The sequence below is a fragment of the Phyllopteryx taeniolatus genome, unplaced genomic scaffold (assembly GCF_024500385.1).
Source record: "Phyllopteryx taeniolatus isolate TA_2022b unplaced genomic scaffold, UOR_Ptae_1.2 contig_123, whole genome shotgun sequence".
Taxonomy (NCBI): Eukaryota; Metazoa; Chordata; class Actinopteri; order Syngnathiformes; family Syngnathidae; genus Phyllopteryx; species Phyllopteryx taeniolatus.
In genome coordinates, this window is record NW_026903016.1 from 17,386 (window position 1) to 39,392 (window position 22,007).

Here is a 22,007-nt window from a genome sequence, read left to right on the forward strand (position 1 = left end):
TGACTAAATTGTAACATGACGACCGATGTGATTTTGGCAGGACTTTTTAGCGCTTGCTTTTGAGCTAGTGGGCTAAGATTTTAAACAAACGATCGGTGGGAATCCAGCTTTCAGGGGAGGCCTCTTCCAAGCCTCTCCGAGGTCGTGGGGCCGAACGGCGAGCATCAAAGCTCTCGGTTTCGCTCCAGTAGTAGGGCTTTGACTAAATTGTAACATGACGACCGATGTGATTTTGGCAGGACTTTTTAGCGCTTACTTTTGAGCTAGTGGGCTAAGATTTGAAACAAACGATCAGTGGGAATCCAGCTTTCAGGGGAGGCTCTTCCAAGCCTTTCGGAGGTCGTGGGGCCGAACGGCGAGCGTCAAAGCTCTCGGTTTCGCTCCAGTAGTAGGCCTTTGACTAAATTGTAACATGACAACCGATGTGATTTTGGCAGGACTTTTTAGCGCTTCCTTTTAAGCTAGTGGGCTAAGATTTGAAAAAAACGATCGGTGGGAATCCAGCTTTCAGGGGAGGCCTCTTCCAAGCCTATCGGAGGTTGTATGGGCCGAACGGCGAGCGTCAAAGCTCTCGGTTTCGCTCCAGTAGTAGGCCTTTGACTAAATTGTAACATGACGACCGATGTGATTTTGGCAGGACTTTTTAGCGCTTCTTTTGAGCTAGTGGGCTAAGATTTGAAACAAACGATCGGTGGGAATCCAGCTTTCAGGGGAGGCCTCTTCCAAGCCTCTCGGAGGTCGTGGGGCCGAACGGCGAGCGTCAAAGCTCTCTGTTTCGCTCCAGTAGTAGGCCTTTGACTAAATTGTAACATGACGACCGATGTGATTTTGGCAGGACTTTTTAGCGCTTACTTTTGAGCTAGTGGGCTAAGATTTGAAACAAACGATCGGTGGGAATCCAGCTTTCAGGGGAGGCCTCTTCCAAGCCTCTCGGAGGTCGTGGGGCCGAACGGCGAGCGTCAAAGCTCTCGGTTTCGCTCCAGTAGTAGGCCTTTGACTAAATTGTAACATGACGACCGATGTGATTTTGGCAGCACTTTTTAGCGCTTCCTTTTGAGCTAGTGGGCTAAGATTTGAAACAAACGATCGGTGGGAATCCAGCTTTCAGGGGAGGCTTCTTCCAAGCCTCTCGGAGGTCGTGGGGCCGAACGGCGAGCGTCAAAGCTCTCGGTTTCGCTCCAGTAGTAGGCCTTTGACTAAATTGTAACATGACGACCGATGTGATTTTGGCAGGACTTTTTAGCGCTTGCTTTTGAGCTAGTGGGCTAAGATTTGAAACAAACGATCGGTGGGAATCCAGCTTTCAGGGGAGGCCTCTTCCAAGCCTCTCGGAGGTCGTGGGGCCGAACGGCGAGCGTCAAAGCTCTCAGTTTCGTCTCCAGTAGTCGGCCTTTGACTAAATTGTAACATGACGACCGATGTGATTTTGGCAGGACTTTTTAGCGCTTCCTTTTGAGCTAGTGGGCTAAGATTTGAAACAAACGATCGGTGGGAATCCAGCTTTCAGGGGAGGCCTCTTCCAAGCCTCTCGGAGGTCGTGGGGCCGAACGGCGAGCGTCAAAGCTCTCGGTTTCGCTCCAGTAGTAGGCCTTTGACTAAATTGTAACATGACGACCGATGTGATTTTGGCAGGACTTTTTAGCGCTTCCTTTTGAGCTAGTGGGCTAAGATTTGAAACAAACGATCGGTGGGAATCCAGCTTTCAGGGGAGGCCTCTTCCAAGCTTCTCGGAGGTCGTGGGGCCTAACGGCGAGCGTCAAAGCTCTCGGTTTCGCTCCAGTAGTAGGCCTTTTACTAAATTGTAACATGACGACCGATGTGATTTTGGCAGAACTTTTTAGCGCTTCCTTTTGAGCTAGTGGGCTAAGATTTGAAACAAACGATCGGTGGGAATCCAGCTTTCAGGGGAGGCCTCTTCCAAGCCTCTCGGAGGTCGTGGGGCCGAACGGCGAGCGTCAAAGCTCTCGGTTTCGCTCCAGTAGTAGGCCTTTGACTAAATTGTAACATGACGACCGATGTGATTTTGGCAGGACTTTTTAGCGCTTCTTTTTGAGCTAGTGGGCTAAGATTTGAAACAAACGATCAGTGGGAATCCAGCTTTCAGGGGAGGCCTCTTCCAAGCCTCTCGGAGGTCGTGGGGCCGAACGGCGAGCGTCAAAGCTCTCGGTTTCGCTCCAGTAGTAGGGCTTTGACTAAATTGTAACATGACGACCGATGTGATTTTGGCAGGACTTTTTAGCGCTTGCTTTTGAGATAGTGGGCTTAGATTTTAAACAAACGATCGGTGGGAATCCAGCTTTCAGGGGAGGCCTCTTCCAAGCCTCTCCGAGGTCGTGGGGCCGAACGGCGAGCATCAAAGCTCTCGGTTTCGCTCCAGTAGTAGGGCTTTGACTAAATTGTAACATGACGACCGATGTGATTTTGGCAGGACTTTTTAGCGCTTACTTTTGAGCTAGTGGGCTAAGATTTGAAACAAACGATCAGTGGGAATCCAGCTTTCAGGGGAGGCTTCTTCCAAGCCTTTCGGAGGTCGTGGGGCCAAACGGCGAGCGTCAAAGCTCTCGGTTTCGCTCCAGTAGTAGGCCTTTGACTAAATTGTAACATGACGACCGATGTGATTTTGGCAGGACTTTTTAGCGCTTCCTTTTAAGCTAGTGGGCTAAGATTTGAAACAAACGATCGGTGGGAATCCAGCTTTCAGGGGAGGCCTCTTCCAAGCCTATCGGAGGTTGTATGGCCGAACGGCGAGCGTCAAAGCTCTCGGTTTCCCTCCAGTAGTAGGCCTTTGACTAAATTGTAACATGACGACCGATGTGATTTTGGCAGGACTTTTTAGCGCTTCCTTTTGAGCTAGTGGGCTAAGATTTGAAACAAACGATGGGTGGGAATCCAGCTTTCAGGGGAGGCCTCTTCCAAGCCTATCAGAGGTCGTATGGCCGAACGGCGAGCGTCAAAGCTCTCGGTTTCGCTCCAGTAGTAGGGCTTTGACTAAATTGTAACATGACGACCGATGTGATTTTGGCAGGACTTTTTAGCGCTTACTTTTGAGCTAGTGGGCTAAGATTTGAAATAAACGATCAGTGGGAATCCAGCTTTCAGGGGAGGCCTCTTCCAAGTCTCTCGGAGGTCGTGGCGCCAAACGGCGAGCGTCAAAGCTCTCGGTTTCGCTCCAGTAGTAGGCCTTTGACAAAATTGTAACATGACGACCTATGTGATTTTGGCAGCACTTTTTAGCGCTTCCTTTTGAGCTAGTGGGCTAAGATTTGAAACACACGATCGGTGGGAATCCAGCTTTCAGGGGAGGCCTTTTCCAAGCCTCTCGGAGGTCGTGGGGCCGAACCGTGAGCGTCAAAGCTCTCGGTTTCGCTCCAGTAGTAGGCCTTTGACTAAATTGTAACATGACGACCGATGTGATTTTGGCAGGACTTTTTAGCGCTTGCTTTTGAGCTAGTGGGCTAAGATTTGAAACAAACGATCGGTGGGAATCCAGCTTTCAGGGGAGGCCTCTTCCAAGCCTTTCGGAGGTCGTGGGGCCAAACGGCGATCGTCAAAGCTCTCAGTTCCGTCTCCAGTAGTCGGCCTTTGACTAAATTGTAACATGACGACCTTTGTGATTTTGGCAGGACTTTTTACCGCTTCCTTTTCAGCTAGTGGGCTAAGATTTGAAACAAACGATCGGTGGGAATCCAGCTTTCAGGGGAGGCCTCTTCCAAGCCTCTCGGAGGTCGTGGGGCCAAACGGCGAGCGTCAAAGCTCTCGGTTTCGCTCCAGTAGTAGGCCTTTGACTAAATTGTAACATGACGACCTATGTGATTTTGGCAGCACTTTTTAGTGCTTCCTTTTGAGCTAGTGGGCTAAGATTTGAAACACACGATCGGTGTGAATCCAGCTTTCAGGGGAGGCCTCTTCCAAGCCTCTCGGAGGTCGTGGGGCTTAACCGTGAGCGTCAAAGCTCTCGGTTTCGCTCCAGTAGTAGGCCTTTGACTAAATTGTAACATGACGACCGATGTGATTTTGGCAGGACTTTTTAGCGCTTGCCTTTGAGCTAGTGGGCTAAGATTTGAAACAAACGATCGGTGGGAATCCAGCTTTCAGGGGAGGCCTCTTCCAAGCCTCTCGGAGGTCGTGGGGCCGAACGGCGAGCGTCAAAGCTCTCGGTTTCGCTCCAGTAGTAGGCCTTTGACAAAATTGTAACATGACGACCTATGTAATTTTGGCAGGACTTTTTAGCGCTTCCTTTTCAGCTAGTGGGCTAAGATTTGATACAAACGATCGGTGGGAATCCAGCTTTCAGGGGAGGCCTCTTCCAAGCCTCTCGGAGGTCGTGGGGCCGGACGGCGAGCGTCAAAGCTCTCGGTTTTGCTCCAGTAGTAGGCATTTGACTAAATTGTAACATGACGACCGATGTGATTTTGGCAGGACTTTTTAGCGCTTACTTTTGAGCTAAGATTTGAAACAAATGATCGGTGGGAATCCAGCTTTCAGGGGAGGCCTCTTGCAAGCCTCTCGGAGGTCGTGGGGCCGAACGGCGAGCGTCAAAGCTCTCGGTTTCGCTCCAGTAATAGGCCCTTGACTAAATTTTAACATGACGACCGATGTGATTTTGGCAGGACCTTTTAGCACTTACTTTTGAGCTAGTGGGCTAAGATTTTAAACACACGATCGGTGGGAATCCAGCTTTCAGGGGAGGCTTCTTCCAAGCCTCTCGGAGGTCGTGGGGCCGAACGGCGAGCGTCAAAGCTCTCTGTTTCGCTCCAGTAGTAGGCCTTTGACTAAATTGTAACATGACGACCTATGTGATTTTGGCAGGACTGTTTAGCGCTTACTTTTGAGCTAGTGCGCTAAGATTTGAAACAAACGATCGGTGGGAATCCAGCTTTCAGGGGAGGCCGCTTCCATGCCTCTCGGAGGTTGCGGGGCCGAACGACGAGCGTCAAAGCACTCTGTTTCGCGCCAGTAGTAGGCCTTTGACTAAATTGTAACATGACGACCTATGTGATTTTTGCAGGAATTTTTAGCGCTTACTTTTTAGCTAGTGGGCCATGATTTTAATCTAGCGGTCGGTGGGAATCCAGCTTTCAGGGTATGCCTCTTCCAAGCCTCTCGGAGGTCGTGGGGCCGAACGGCGAGCGTCAAAGCTCTCAGTTTCGTCTCCAGTAGTCGGCCTTTGACTAAATTGTAACATGACGACCTATGTGATTTTGGCAGGACTTTTTAGCGCTTACTTTTGAGCTAGTGGGCCAAGATTTGAATCAAACGATCGGTGGGAACCCAGCTTTCAGGGGATGCCTTTTCCAAGCCTCTCGGAGGTCGTGGGGCCGGACGGCGAGCGTCAAAGCTCTCGGTTTCGCTCCAGTAGTAGGCCTTTGACTAAATTGTAACATGACGACCTATATGATTTTGGCAGGACTTTTTAGCGCTTACTTTTGAGCTAGTGGGCTAAGATTTGAAACAAACGATCGGTGGGAATCCAGCTTTCAGGGGAGGCCTCTTCCAAGCCTCTCGGATGGCTGTATGGCAATTTTTCCACTATGGGGCTGACACTGCATGCAGTGTCCAGGTAAGCCAAGCCGCGTAGGTGACCATCATCATTTGCTGACAGGAGCTCCATGAAGAGATGGTATCTTCGTTCGAAATCCGAGGAGAGCTTGTTAGCTTCTTCAAGAGAGCATTTTCTATGACTTCAGTAGCGCTGTCGCATTCATCAAGCTGTTTCCAGGTCATTTGTCTTGCTGCTTCTGAGTTTCCAACATGTACTACTCTAAAGCGTACCACATATTCTGATGTTCTTTATTGAGTAGCTCCAACTCTTCACGTGCGGTCAGATGTAGGTCTCTGTGTTGAGGAAATATGACCTCCACGCTCTGAAGTTTTCTGGTTGGTCATTAAAATGAGACAGGCCATATTTTTCCATTTCCATCATACCAGAGGTCTCCGGATGATGCACTGGTGTGTCTCTTTTGTACTGCGGGGCATTCTTGTTCGCTGACTCCATTCATCATTATTTGTTTCGTGGAATGAATGAGGGTCGTGGGGCATGTTTAATGTTGTCTGTGGGATGGGTGCCAATTTTATCTTTCATATTGATTCTTTCCCCCAAATGGTGCTTTGGAATACAAGGTTTGAGCTGAATGGAATACTTGTCACCCACTTTGTGGGGTGAATTTGGAACTCGTTCAGACTGATAGTTTGGTCCCTCACTTAATTATTGACACGTTCATGTGAAGCTGATTGGATTTCCTGTTCTGGAGCTGCTTCCATTTTTTGGGCCTGCGCGATAGTTGCTGCAGCCTCTTGTTCAAGATGCAAAGTATCCAATTTAGCCTCAATTTTAGCTTTGCCGACTTTCACGGCAAGTTCTTTTTCTGTGACTGTGACGCGTGCACCTCTGCTAATGCTCTCGCTCGAGTTGCGGCTACGGTGACTTAATCGTCTTGAACATCGTGATGAGCTCGCATGCCGTGGCCCCCTTCTGATGCTCCATCTTGATGTGGAGATGGTTGAACATATTTGTGCTCCATAGCGTTTGTAACTCACTGTTATGCGCAGCTGTACTGTTGTTGAGGACAGCTGCGTGCAAATCTTTCCTCTGTACTGTTCTCCTTGCGTGTAGATGGACGCAAGTTAGGAGCGAGCCAAACTCCATTCAAAATGAATACGGGAGTCAGAAAGTAGCGTCCGAGCTCCAAGTGCTTTATGGAGCGCCACTGTCATATTCAATATGAACTGGAGTGAAACTAAAGAAAACAAACAAATCATACATGAATAAATACCTGCGTAACTATGAGAATTTTTATCTGGAAATGGATTACAACATACTAACTATAAGCATCTTTATATGCCAGTACAATAAAGACCTTTTGAAAGTTTCATATGAACACGAAACATGAAGCAGTTGTAATTAGTAAATTATTTAAAATGAATAATTAGGTAATTTCTACAAGCTTAACATTTTGGTCAAACATATCACAGTAGAATAAATACTGCTAAATAACTTTACAGAAAAAATACGGTACTTCGACGATGCTTTCGAAGGTTCAAACAACACAAAGCTTCTCACAGGCGGTAAGCACAGTTGACAGTATTATGCAGCTTTCAATAGAGAACTGACTGCGAGACTGATTTCTAAAATGGCCACCGAACTCTTTCCTGTCAAAGTGAATGTCAAAAGTGAACCTTACAAATTCAGGGGCAGTCCAGGAAAACTTGTCGAAATTTAAGAGACGCTCCAAAACAATAAATATGGATAATGTACACTGAAACCTTGTGTTCCAAACTTGATTGGTTCTGTGACCCCATTTGTAACCAGAAACATTCTTAACCCGAGGTAATGTTTCCCATGCTTTCCCAATTAATCCGTTCCAGCCCCAAAATTCAATTATACTGACACAAATAAAGTGCAATAGAGAAATAAGTGAAAACACACTATTTTAAAGAGTATAGCTTATTAACTTTAACTAAGGAAGGGAAAGGGGAGGAGGACTACAGCGCCTCATTAAAGAAGAGCCTTCTTCCATCATAACATCGGGAAATTCTGATTCAGGTTTTTTTTTTTTGTCTGTTTCTTTTCTAATTCATTGATTGATTTTGGCATAGCAAACTGATCAGGGAACTTTTCTTTTTCTGTTCAGAAAAGAAATAAAGTGGGATGTCACATTGTCATTTAAAATATGAATTGCTCAGTTGACCAATTTCTTTCGATAATTTTTTTGTATTGCCTCGCTCACGCTACCACCGGTGAACGCTTTCTCAGTTTTGCCTGTCTAATAAAGAGCAAACAACAACAATAGATACAGTGCCTACTTTAGTTGCTCGCTGTCGTGTATGTTTCCTTTTTTATTTATTTATTTATTATTTATTTTATTTTTTTAAGTACCGTTACTAAAAAAAAAAAAAAAACTGATTCAGTGCCATTTTTTTTTTATGTCAAAATAGCTGGTACTGGTACCCGTACTTTGTTTAACACTCCACGTGTTCATTCAAAAAGACAAGTTTTTCCATTGTGTAGGCAGTCAGGCGATTACATTTTTTTCCACAAGTTCTCCAGCTTTAGAGAACATGCCTTTTATGGATTTTTTGCTGTGATGTAACGTAATATGTAGCTTGTAATTACAGTTGGTGAATATCACATTGTACAGTTTGTGTTGACAAGAGGCTGCTGTCACAAAAAAAGACCTATCCAAAAAAAATTGCAAATTCCAAAACATGAGTATGCAGGGGTCCACTGTGTAGCGACTACGCCTATGGCCCGGTTGTCAACGGAAACCCCAAGAACTGATAAACCTTTGCATTCCTGCTTCTAGACTTTACACCGATCTAATTGGCCTGATCCGTGTCGGCCAATAATTAGCATTTTATGCTGATCGACGTTGAGACGTTGTGCCCTATACGAGACATAATTTGATTGTAACGTTAAACGTACATCGAACTAAACCGGAAGTAAATGCAAGCGTTTACTTTCCGACGTATTTCTTTTCCAAATTAATTACGCTTTTACCCAAAACCAATATACGCTACATCGTGGTGCCCCGTGTGAGGCGATATCATGTTTTCGTTCAATTCAAACACACAAAATTCACAATATTTGCAATAAATCTAGGCAGTGTTTCCGCCATCTTGAAGGGGGCATGTTCGGACGTAGGCTGTGTATGAGCGCAAGCCGTTACCATAGCGACACAGAGTTTTGAGCACTTGTGAACTGGAAACCAAGATTAGCCCTCTCAGTGAAACTGGAGTGAATTTGTTGTATGTTTAAATGTTATTTGGATATCCGTTGTTTTGTGTATTGGATGCATCTGTCGTGTGGTAGAATTTCCTACAGCGATCATTGTTAAAAGACCTTTGAGGTTCTCTTTGACGTGCCACGAATTTCGGACGTGGTCCTTAATGCTAACGTCACGCAACTCATGAGCGACGCCAAAAACAAAACGAAAGAACCTCTCTCGAATGCTCAGTTGCATGGTTTTGAACTTAGTGTCACAATTAAAACGGAGCAATATGGAACATAGCTGAATGAGGCTCAAACTAGAAGCTGAACAGCACACACAAATCAACTTCATGGCACAGCTATTTAAACGATGCGCAGGCCCGCCGAGTTGATGCTGAAACTCAGTTTGAGGATGCGAAAGACCCTGCAAACTGCGCCTCAGTGCCATTCGCCCATTTTGCCCACCCAGTTAATTTCGCCCACCCTTGCATCTCTCGGCAACGCCTTCAACCCGGCCGGCTCTTCTATTGCACCTTCAAGAACCACTTGGGATGTGCACTTCCTTCTGTGCTGGTTCCCAGCCTATCTTTTCTCTTCTGCATTGTTCGTAATGTCGACGTTCCCTGCTTTTTGTTTGATCTTTCTGTGGCTCGCCTTGGCTGCCCCTCTTTCAATTCTTCCTTCCTGCGCGCCGCGCAAGCTTTACATTCATTTCTCCTCTGTGTTGTGCCATCTTATTTGCATGATTGTGGGCTTCTGTTGTCGTGCCTCCGTGAAACGCACTTCACAGCCGTTCATGGCCCACGCAGCCGAAAGGGGGTCCGCCCACTATGCATCATGCAGAAAAAGACGGCTGGTCCACATCGTGAGTATAGCCCTAAACCAAAATAGGCAGACCATAACCACGCTGTTGTCTATGGTCCTAATGGTTTATGCTCACACACAGATTGCTCAAGGTGTTGCTCCCTCGCTAGACAACTTAGCAATGGATAGAATACTTACACATTTGGGACCCCTCGGCTTAATCAAAATTGTTTGGTCTATGGCCCTGACAGGCCCCACGAATCCGGCCTATCTCAGGTTTTTCCTTACAAGCTGCATGTCAATCCTGAGTTCTGAGAAATAGCCTTCCTTGTCGCTCGCCCGATCAGCGACGCCCTCAAAGATGCCACTTTGCATATTGAGGCTGTCACCCGGGACCACCTGCCGTCCGGCAGTGGCGACGGTCATATTGTGATTTCTAAGTTTTTCAAACAACACAAATTCAAATTTGACCCTGAAATACTTGAACAAATTAAATTTGAAGGAACTCAGGCAATTCACATGACCAACACTAAGACGCCAGAGCATTCCTGGTCTGCTACAGACCTTAACTTCGTGGCCGTAACCATCCTCAGTCACTGCATGATTTTCAGCATAGCCTACCTGCTCTACCAAAAGACCCAGAAGCTGCGGAACTGCTTAGAACAACAATCCAATGCTTGGAACCCGAAAATGACACAGCTCAAACTGGTGCAGGAGCACCCCACACCAGCCCCACCCCACTGACCGAACTGTTTCCTGGACCTTTACTTAACGACGTATTTCTTTTCCAAATTAATTACGCTTTTACCCAAAACCAATAAACGCTACAACTGTATTACCGTTTTAGATACTTGTTTTTATGCACTTGATTATATTACTCTTTTTTTACATTGTTGCTGTTGACTTTCCTAATTGTATTATTTCCAATAAATCAAACTCATCTAGCTCTCCAAATAACATTAGATATAAATATAAACCATAATACACAACATTAAAGTCGCAACATGAGAATAGATTTTTGCAAACCATGTTTTTTTTTTTTTTTGTCTTCTTGTCTTGTAGACATCAGTGAAGATCTTCGTCATGAGTGTCGGGAGCCAGAGCCCCTTTACATTAAAGAGGAAGTGGAGGATGAAGAGCACCCCCACATCAAAGAAGAAGAGGAATTGAAGCTCACTTTCATTAAAAAAGAGGCTGAAGAAGTGCACCGCCACATCAAACAGAAAGAGGAGTGTATCGCCAAGTTTCCATGGACGAGTGTCCCTTTGAAGAGTGAAGATGAAGGTCGACGTGAGGAGAGCAGAAGCAGCTCACGTCGACACATGACAACAGAAGGTGATGGAGACCACTGTGGAGGATCACAGGCAGACGGCCTCTTAGCTACACAATTAGATAGTGACGGCATGACGTCTCACTCTCCTCACACTGATGATGATGATGATAAACCGTCTGAAGGTGATAACAAACGCTGGAAATGTTCTCAGTGTGGGAAAACATTTGCTTATAAGAGCAGTTTGAAACAACACACGAGAACACACACCGGAGAGAAAGCTTTTGCCTGTTCAGATTGTGGTAAAAGATTCTCCTATAAGGGAGACTTGACAAGGCACACAAGAACGCACACTGGAGAAAAACCTTTTGTCTGCTCAGTTTGTGGTCAAAGATTCTCTGAGAACGGAAAATTAACAGTACACGCAAGAAGACACACTGGAGAAAAAACGTTTGCTTGCTCAGTTTGTGGTCAAAAATTCTCTGCAAAGGGCAAATTAACAATACACACAAGAACCCACACCGGAGACAAACCTTTTTCCTGCTCAGATTGTGGTCAGAGATTCACTCAGAAAGGAACCTTAAAAATACACAAGAATGCACACTGGAGAGAAACTTTTTTCCTGCTCAGATTGCGGTCAGAGATTCACTCAGAAGGGAGCCTTAAAATTACACAAAAGAATCCACACTGGAGACAAACCTTTTTCCTGCTCAGTTTGTGGTCAAAGATTCTCTCGTAAGGATCGCCTGAAGACACACAAGTGTGCTGGTGAGAATAGCAGTCATCAAGATGCATTTCAGGAAAATGTACATGTTTAATATCCAAAGTAATTACTATGTTACTGACTTACAAAAATGTAGATTGTTCTATTCTGTTTACAATCTTTTATTTTATCTATCCTTGTTGTCCATATATTTTCGAAAAGGCCCCTGTGTACAAGTGTCGAGGATTGGCACTGGTGCCAAATTACTTTATAAAAACTAGTTATGGTGAGAACATTGGCACTTATTCCATAGTTCTGGACTTCCAAATGATGTCTGCAGAAAAAAGCCCTCCAAAATAGACTGTAGTAACTCTGGAATTGTTTTCTGATGGAATATTAGATTTTTGGCCAGATTAAGACCTGACCACATTTTATGACACAAATGCCTCGAAGATGTTTAATCAAGTTCCTATAGATCACAAAGGCGTTTCTGTAGGCGGCATCGTGTGACAGACGTGGACTTTGGCTGGCTGTCATAACGTCGGATGATCCATGACGAGGGTCATATAATGTCCCAAAACTGTGGCTGATTGTCAGCAAAATGTTTGTCTACATCCCTATTCATGCTCACGTAACACCTCTGAAAATATCAGACCAGCCCAGAATTTATGATGTTAGGAACCAAAGCGTTTTCCTCGCGATAGATCATGTGGCCCGCCGTGTCGTTTTATGTGGCCCGCGGGGGCTTGAAAGGTCTTAAAATACGTAAAATGAGCAGTTTACACGGTATTTGCCATCAACTACATATCCCATAATAAAAAATGACCACCAAGTGACGGGATCTTACCACTAGGCGATGATCCCAAAATGTCGAGGAAGCGGAAAATTGATTCAGATAGAAGGCTTTTTCAACACAGATTGGAAAACAAATGTTTCTGCTGCTGTTTTAAGGGGTTTCTGTATTCATGCTGACACATTTTTACAGTATTCACTATTCACACATTTCTCAATAGCAGGTGGTATTCCCTTTGCACTTTATACCAGGCTGATTTTTATTTCTAAAATGCTAACTGTCACCAATGTTCTGAGTAGTGCAAATTTGTCAAGTGTAACAAAAATCTTTGAAAAAAGTTAGTCAAAACCTGGGTTTGGAGATGCTTCTTTATTTACTTAAATACGTTGATGGTCGATTGATGAGCAATGCGGGTTTCTTAGGATTCATGTAATAATACCAGGGGAATAAGTAATAATAGATAGTTACTTAACAATATGTTGTGAGTATAGTTACATTTATTTACATTACATTTAGTTACAGTGGGTATGGAAAGTATTCAGACCCCCTTAAATGTTTCACTCTTTGTTATATTGCAGCAATTTGCTAAAATCATTTGTTAATTTTTTCCTCATTAATGTACACACAAGCACACCATATTGACAGAAATGTTTTTTTGCATATTTAATAAAAACGAAAAGCTGAAATATCACAGCCATAAGTATTCAGACCCTTTGCTTGTGGCACTCATATATTTAACTCGGGTGCTGTCCATTTCTTCTGATCATCCTTGAGATGGTTCTACACCTTCATTTGAGTCCAGCTGTGTTTGATTGTACTGACTGGACTTGATTAGGAAAGCCACACACCTGTCTATATAAGACCTTATAGCTCACAGTGCATGTCAGAGCAAATGAGAATCATGAGGTCAAAGGAACTGCCTGAAGAGCTCAGAGACAGAATTGTGGCAAGGCACAGATCTAGCCAAGGTTACCAAAAACATTCTGCTGCACTGAAGGTTCCTAAGAGCACAGTAGCCTCCATAATCCTTAAATGGATGACGTTTGGAACGACCAGAACCCTTCCAAGAGCTGGCTGTCCGGCCAAACTTAGCAATCGGGGGAGAAGAGCCTTGGTGAGAGGTGATGAAGAACCCAAAGATGACTGTGGCTGAGCTCTAGAGATGCAGTTGGGCAATGAGAGAACGTTCTTGAAAGTCAACCATCACTGCAGCCCTCCACCAGTTGGGGCTTTATGGCACAGTAGCCCGACGGAAGCCTCTCCTCAGTGCAAGACACATGAAAGCCCGCATGGAGTTTGCTATAAAACACCTGAAGGACTCCAGGATGGTGAGACCGAGAACTTTTTGGCCTTAATTCTAAGCAGTATGTGTGGAGAAAACCAGGGACTGCTCATCACCAGTCCCATACATACATTCCCAACAGTGAAGCATTGTGGCGGCAGCATCATGCTGTGGGGGTTGGGGGGGGTCAGCTGCAGGGACAGGACGACTGGTTGCAATCAAAGGAAAGATGAATGCGATCAAGTATAGGGATATCCTGGACAAAACTTTCTCCAGAGTGCTCTGGACCTTAGACTGGGCCGAAGGTTCACCTTCCAGCAAGACAACAACCTTAAGCACACAGCTAAAATAACGAACGAGTGGCTCCAGAACAACTCCGTTACTGTTCTTGAATGGCCCAGCCATAGCCCTGATTTAAACCCAATTGAGCATCTCTGGAGAGACCTGAAAATGGCTGTCCACCAATGTTCACCATCTGGGGAGGATCTGCAAGGAGGAATGGCAGAGGATCCTCAAATCCAGGTGTGAAAAACATGTTGCATCCTTCCCAAAGACTCATGGCTGTATGAGCTCAAAAGGGTGCTTCTACTGAGCAAAGGGTCTGAATCCTTATAGTTGTGTGATATTTCAGTTCTTATTTTTTAATCAATCTGCTAAAATGTCAACAATTCCATTTTTTTTGTCAATATGGGGGGGGGGGGGGTGCTGTGTCTACATTAATGAGGAAAACAAGAAAATGATTTTAGGAAATGGCTGCAATTTAACAAAGAGTGAAAACTTTAACGGGGTATGAATACTTTCCGGCCCTTCGACGGTATCGATAATGCCAATATGGCCCTTGGTGAAAATGACTTTGACACCCCTGCTATCGATGATTATTTGAGAAAAAAGTTGGCGCATGTTCTCGTCCTGAGCAGCGCACCTCCCCAGAGTTGCCACACGCGCAATGAGTTCCCTGTTACATTCTTCTTCTTCTTCTTTTCCTTTCGGCTTGTCCCGTTAGGGGTCGCCACAGCGCGTCATCCTTTTCCATGAGAGCCTATCTCCTGCATCCTCCTCTCGAACACCAACTGCCATCATGTCTTCCCTCACGACATCCATCAACCTTCTCTTTGGTCTTCCTCTAGCTCTCTTGCCTGGCAGCTCCATCCTCATCATCCTTCTACCAATATACTCACTCTCTCTCCTCTGGACGTGTCCAAACCATTGAAGTCTGCTCTCTCTAACTTTGTCTCCAAAACATCGAACCTTGGCTGTCCCTCTGATGAGCTCATTTCTAATTTTATCCAACCTGGTCACTCCGAGAGCGAACCTCAACATCTTCATTTCCGCCACCTCCAGCTCTGCTTCCTGTTTTCTCTTCAGTGCCACTGTCTCTAATCCATACATCATGGCTGGCCTCACCACTGTTTTATAAACTTTGCCCTTCATCCTAGCAGAGACTCTTCTGTCACATAACACACCTGACACCTTCCTCCACCCGTTCCAACCTGCTTGGACCCGTTTCTTCACTTCCTGACCACACTCACCATTGCTCTGGACGGTTGACCCCAAGTATTTAAAGTCCTCTACCTTTGCCATCTCTTCTCCCTGTAGCCTCATTCTTCCCCCACCACCCCTCTCATTCATGCACATATATTCTGTTTTACTTCGGCTAATCTTCATTCCTCTTCTTTCCAGTGCATGCCTCCATCTTTCTAACTGTTCCTCCAGCTGCTCCCTGCTTTCACTGCAGATCACAATGTCATCTGCAAACATCATGGTCCACGGGGATTCCAGTCTAACCTCATCTGTCAGCCTATCCATCACCACTGCAAAAAGGAAGGGGCTCAGGGCTGATCCCTGATGCAGTCCCACGTCCACCTTAAATTCTTCTGTCACACCTACAGCACACCTCACCGCTGTTCTGCTGCCCTCGTACATGTCCTGTATTATTCTAACATACTTCTCTGCCACTCCAGACTTCCGCATGCAGTACCACAGTTCCTCTCTGGGTACTCTGTCATAGGCTTTCTCTAGATCTACAAAGACACAATGTAGCTCCTTCTGACCTTCTCTGTACTTTTCCATCAACATCCTCAAGGCAAATAATGCATCTGTGGTACTCTTTCTAGGCATGAAACCATACTGTTGCTCGCAAATACTCACTTCTGTCCTGAGTCTAGCCTCCACTACTCTTTCCCATAACTTCATTGTGTGGCTCATCAACTTTATTCCTCTATAGTTGCCACAGCTCTGCACATCACCTTTGTTCTTAAAAATGGGCACCAGTACACTTTTCCTCCATTCCTCAGGCATCTTCTCACGCACTAGAATTCTATTGAACAAGCTGGTCAAAAACTCCACAGCCACCTCTCCTAGATGCTTCCATACCTCCACAGGAATGTCATCAGGACCAACTGCCTTTCCATTTTTCCTTCTCTTTAATGCCTTTCTAACTTCCCCCTTACTAATCATTGCCACTTCCTGGTCCACCACACTTGCCTCTTCTACTCTCCCTTCTCTATCATTTTCCTCATTCATCAACTCCTCGAAGTATTCTTTCCATCTACCTAGCACACTGCTGGCACCAGTCAACATATTTCCATCTCTATCCTTAATCACCCTAACCTGCTGCACATCCTTCCCATCTCTATCCCTCTGTCTGGCCAGCCTGTATAGATCCTTTTCTCCTTCTTTAGTGTCCAACCTGCCATACATGTCATCATATGCCTCTTGTTTTGCCTTTGCCACTTCTACCTTTGCCCTGTGTCGCATCTCAATGTATTCCTTTCGCCTCTCCTCGGTCCTCTCAGTGTCCCACTTCTTCTTAGCTAACCGTTTTCCTTGTATGATTTCCTGTACTGTGAGGTTCCACCACCAAGTCTCCTTCTCTCCTTTCCTGCCAGAAGATACACCAAGTACTCTCCTGCCTGCTTCTCTGATCACCTTGGCTGCAGTGGTCCAGTCTTCTGGAAGCTCTTCCCGTCCACCGAGAGCCTGTTTCACCTCTTCCCGAAAAGCTGCACAACACTCGTCCTGTCTCAGCTTCCACCACATGGTTCTCTTCTCTGCCTTTGTCTTCCTAATTTTCCTCCCCACCACCAGAGTCATCTTACACACCACCATCCTATGCTGTCTAGCCACACTCTCCCCTACCACTACCTTACAGTTGGTAACCTCCTTCAGATTACATCGTCTGCACAAGATGTAATCCACCTGTGTGCTTCTACCTCCGCTCTTGTAGGTCACCCTATGTTCGTGCCTCTTCTGGAAAAAAGTGTTCACGACAGCCATTTGCATCCTTGTTGCAAAGTCTACCACCATCTGTCCCTCCAAGTTCCTTTCCTGGATACCGTACTTACCCATCACTTCTTCATCACCCTTATTACCTTCACCAACATGTCCATTACAATCTGCACCAATTACGACTCTCTCTCTGTCTGGGATGCTCAGAACTACATCATCTAGCTCCTTCCAGAATTTCTCTTTCACCTCTAGGTCACATCCTACCTGTGGGGCATAGCCACTAATCACATTACACATAACACCCTCAATTTCAAATTTCAGCCTCATCACTCGATCTGATACTCTTTTCACCTCCAAGACATTCTTAGCCAACTCTTCTTTTAAAATAACCCCGACTCCATTTCTCTTCCCATCTACACCATGGTAAAATAATTTAAACCCTGCCCCTAAACTTCTAGCCTTACTGCCTTTCCACCTGGTCTCCTGGACACACAATATATCAACCTTTCTCCTAATCATCATGTCAACCAACTCCCGAGATTTTCCTGTCATAGTCCCAACATTCAAAGTCCCCACATTCAGTTCTAGGCTCTGTGTTTTCCTCTTCTCTTTCTGCCGAAGAACCCGCTTTCCACCTCTTCTTCTTCTTCTTCTTTGACTTCGACCCACAGTAGCTGAATTTCCAACAGCGCCCTGCAGGTTGACGGCGCCGGTGGCGGACGTTGTTAACCCGGGCCACGACCGATCCGGTATGGAACTCTTTGGATGAACGCTCATATTTGTTTGGCAAGGTTTTAAGCCGGATGCCCTTCCTGACGCAACCCTCTGCATTTATCCGGGCTTGGGACCGGCCTACAGTTTGCACTGACTTGTGCCCCCCATAGGGCTGCATAGTTCCCTGTTACGTTGAGTCGGACAATACGCGCAACAACGTGTCATGTTCATAAAATCCCAAATATTGGGCCTATCGTAATATTTTCAGAGGTTGAAGCTGCCACGAGCGGGGATGTCCACGGAAACGTGGGTGATGATTGATGACAGTTTTACGACATTAAGCTATGTTTTCTCGGGTTCGTGCACGAGGGTTGCAATTGGAAGATGTCCGGGAGACGTCTCCACACCGCACGGCGACCAATTCACCCGCAAGTCGCTGATATAGGCCAATATCGAGGGACAGTCCTCTCATGAGGAAAATGGCTTCACCTCCATGAAATTACAAATATTGGGGCGATCGTTCTAATATTTTGAGAGGTGGAAGGGGGGGAAAATCAGACATTTTGGTCACGATCAGTCGCAATTTTCTAAAATTTTGTGACGTTATGATTTTTTTTTTTTTTTTTTTTAAATAGTCAGCATCTATGGCGAGGAAATGCTTAATGTCCATAAAATACACAATGTTGGCCCAATCATGAAATGTTTTTTCTGAGGTTGGGCAAATGGAGAGATGTCCACATAAATCTAGCATTTTACACTCAGTTTTAGACTCTCCTGTGATGAGGAAGTCTCGTGCCCGCCGCTGTGTTTTTGCCATTTTAATTGATGGCATCCTGATGAATTAGTCATTTTTGAGCATATTAAATTCCCGATTGAACTAAATTTTGTTCATGTGAGTGCGCAACGGTATATGATAGCAATATAAAGTATAATACCAACTTGAACAAAGTGGTGTTTGGAAACTCAAGGAAGAGGTCTCTTTCTTTTTTTTTTTTTTTTTTCCTCCATTTCCTGCAAAGTTGTCATTTTGGAGGTTGGAAAATTCCACCTGACAACGACAATAGTGTTCCCTCGTTTATCGAGAGGGATAGGTTCCGGAACCCGCTGATCTCCACTTCTGCCACTGACGTCACACCAAGACATGTAGGGTGAGGTAATGAAGGTAATGAAAAGGGGACTTCCAGTTTCATTTTCTTGAGCAAAAAACCCAAAGACAACTTGTACTGTAAGCGAATTATGGACCATCTAGATCAGTGATTCCCAACCAGCGTGCCGTTGCACATTCGTGTGCCGCGGGAAATAATCAAATTTCATTTAATTGGTCAAAATATTATTTATTTACAACAAATAATGTATCTTTGTTCATCCATCTATGCCAGCGGCATATGGAGACAGACAGACAGAGCAAATAAATGCTCTTCTATTAGATGTCAGAAAGGGTATAATTGACTCGTGTATCCATTTTTGGTGACATTTTTGTTTGTTGGTGTGCCGTGAGATTTTCAAATGTAAAATACGTGTGCCTTGACTCAATAAAGGTTGGGAATCACTGATCTTGACGAGTGATTCTCAGCTGCTGGGTCAGAACCCAAAAGTGGCTCACGGAGCCATTCTGAGTGGGTAATGGACAGGTAAAAATGTATAGCATAATTCAGACTGTTAAAACTGTTACAGTTGCTTTAGACTGCAGCCTTCATTTCCGAAAAAGACAAAATATTGATGTGGCTCTTTCCTAAAAAGAAGAGATGAGTACCAAAATAGACTTTTGTACATGGTTTTGTTCATCGTTTCTTAAGGTGCTCTGAAAGGCACTTTAAACATGTAAGCGTGAGTAGTTATGTTTAAAAATGGGATATTTTTTCAAAGGTTATTTTTGAACCATACATGTTCTTTATTGTTCCTAACTGTTGTGATAGTGGGTCGCGACTTAACAACAATAGAAAAATACGGTCCCAGGGTGACAACACTTGAAAACCATTAATCTAGATCCCGTCATAGGTCCTTTAAAATTTTAATCCCCGTTTCAGTTCTCTGGATTTTTTAAGACGTGGCTAAAACCACGCCCAAGTCCGCACCAATCGCCGCGATTGTGATTTACTTCGTAATATTAACTTTTTTACGACTACAGTGTGCTGTTAACTAGCAAGCTGTGCCTACAACATGAAAAAGTACATCTTCCTGAATTTTCTCCTGTTATTTGGGCTACAGTGTCTGCCGTGTGCACCCACGCGTGGTGCACGGACCGAGGCATCGGCTAACCGCTCTGCTACCCCCGGGCCAGCACACCAGTGACGGGGCCGTCCAACTCCACAAAGCCGCACAAATATTGGGAACAAATGATATTCGACCCATGTGTGTTTGTCTTCTTGTGTCTTGCAGACGTGGTGGAAAATCTTTGTCCAGAGCCGCAGGAGTCAGAGTCCCCCCACATTAAAGAGGAAGAGGAGGATGGAGAGGTTCAACAAATCAAAGAGGAGGAGGAAGAGTTCGTACACATTAAAGAGGAAGAGCTGGAGGAAATCATCAAGGTTCCTTTGACTGGGGTCCTTTTGAAGAGTGAATATCAAGGTCAAAGTGAGGAAAACCGAGGGGTGGAGCCTCCCAGCAGCAGCTCAAGTCGACGCATGACAACAGAAGGTGACGGAGACCACTGTGGAGAATCACTAGCAGGGGGACTCTTAGCTCCGCTATCAGATAGCGACGAGACAACGTCACACTCTTCTGACTATGATGATGGTGATGATAAAGAACAGTCGGAACGTCATATGACATGTCACACTGATCTCAAATGCTGGAAATGTTCTAAGTGTGGGAGAACTTTTGCTTCAAAGAGCAATTTGAAACAGCACATCAAATTACACACTGGAGAGAAGCCTTTTGCCTGTTCCGACTGTGGTAAAAGATTCACTGTAAAGGGTAAGTTGATATCACACTCAAGAACCCACACTGGAGAGAAACCTTTTGCCTGCTCCGTTTGTGGTCAAAGATTCTCTCAGAAGGGTACCTTAAAAAGTCATACAAGAACACACACTGGGAGAAACCTTTTTGCTGCTCAGTCTGTGGTCAAAGATTCTCTGAAAAGGGACACTTAAAAAGTCATACAAGAACCCACACTGGGGAGAAACCATTCACCTGCTTAATTTGTGGTCAAAGATTCTCTGAGACGGAACCTTAAAACGTCACAGAAGAACACACACCGGGGAGAAACCTTTTGCCTGTTTAGTTTGTGACCAAAGATTCTCTGAGAAGGGAACCTTAAAACGTCACACAAGAACCCACACTGGGGAGAAACCTTTTTCCTGCTCAGTTTGTGGCAAAGGATTCGCTCAGAAGGGAAACTTCAAAAGTCACACAAGAACACACACTCGAAAGGAACCCTTCGTTTGCTCCGTTTGTGGCCTAAGATTCTCTCATAAGTATCTGGCTCAGAATCACAAGTGTGTTGATGACAATAGCAGTGATCAATGAAGGTTCTGCCTCTCATCTGAGCAGGCTTCGTAATTTCATGCACCAAGGATGATCGTATTCTAATGTACCTTCTTAAAGGCCTCCAGTGGAAAAGTGTTGCAAATTAGCACTCATGCTAAAACACGTAGCAATATATCTGCTTTATCTAATGTTTTTGTGCTGTGCATATCAAATAATGAAACGATTTATTCCAATAGACTGAGAAAACTTTGACTCTTTGCATATGTGATCAGGAATTAAATGGAAATACTTTTTGTAATGTATAGTAGTGGTCTGAGGGGGTGGGTTCTCCGGGGACGGAAGCCACTCAGGCTTTCTAAGTTTCACCTGTGGCTCAATGTGAGAGCCTGGGAAGAAACACAGCTTGGCAAGATGTTTGATTAGATGGCGACTGGGAAAAGAAATTATGGAAAGAGAGGCACAGCAGGGTTAGAGTGCAAAAGAAACGAGCATATGCAGAGTTTGCAAGGGTGGGGAAACATTGGAGGAAAATTAAAAGCACTAAGAAACGAGCAGAACAAAAATGTGAGGGGTAACTGTTGGATACAAAAAGAGTCGTAACATTCATTGCAGGGGTAAGAAATGCAACAATGGGAATATAATAAGAAACAGTACAGATTATAACAAGAGCAGCAGAAAAGCCTCTTGACATAAAACAGCTAATATGGGAGGAGTTGAGGGATGATCTCAGTGCTCAGGCCAGCCAAGAGACATCGAATTAAGGCTAACAAAAGATTTGACATGGTGATATTGATCGATACATACTGTAGATAGATAGTTACAGGCTGAAGACATTTATTTCATGATCCTACTTTTAGTTTCTAAGAGAAAAAAGAATGAAAAAGACAATTACGTTTGGTTTTGTTCTTTGTTTTCCTCCCTGTACGGACATACTCGTACCCATATGCCAGCACAGTCGTTGGTGACAATGCATCCTAAAACGTTAGAAGCCATCCGCGCAAAACAAAACAAAGAAGAACAAGAAGAATGTGAGAGCCTGCGGCCGAAGGTGATGGGGGGAAGTAGACGAACATGAGG

At 44.9% G+C, this 22,007-nt stretch overlaps 1 protein-coding gene across 3 annotated transcripts; it reads left to right on the forward strand.

Moving 5' to 3' along the window:
- The first annotated feature begins 10,577 nt into the window (after window positions 1-10,577).
- LOC133473121 (zinc finger protein 816-like) lies at window positions 10,578-21,167 on the forward strand. 3 transcript variants are annotated; one of them, XR_009786966.1, is made up of 2 exons: window positions 10,578-11,549; window positions 18,521-21,167. XR_009786966.1 is itself a non-coding variant. In XM_061764743.1 (2 exons), the coding sequence occupies exons 1-2, from the start codon at window positions 11,378-11,380 to the stop codon at window positions 20,591-20,593; spliced, it is 885 nt and encodes a 294-aa protein (XP_061620727.1). In that variant the 5' UTR covers window positions 10,578-11,377; the 3' UTR covers window positions 20,594-21,167. The 3 variants fall into 3 exon arrangements, 1 of the variants encoding a protein (XP_061620727.1); XM_061764743.1 differs by having other exon boundaries at window positions 19,881-21,167; XR_009786967.1 differs by lacking the exon at window positions 10,578-11,549 and having other exon boundaries at window positions 17,686-18,663; window positions 19,881-21,167.
- The last annotated feature ends 840 nt before the right edge of the window (window positions 21,168-22,007 follow it).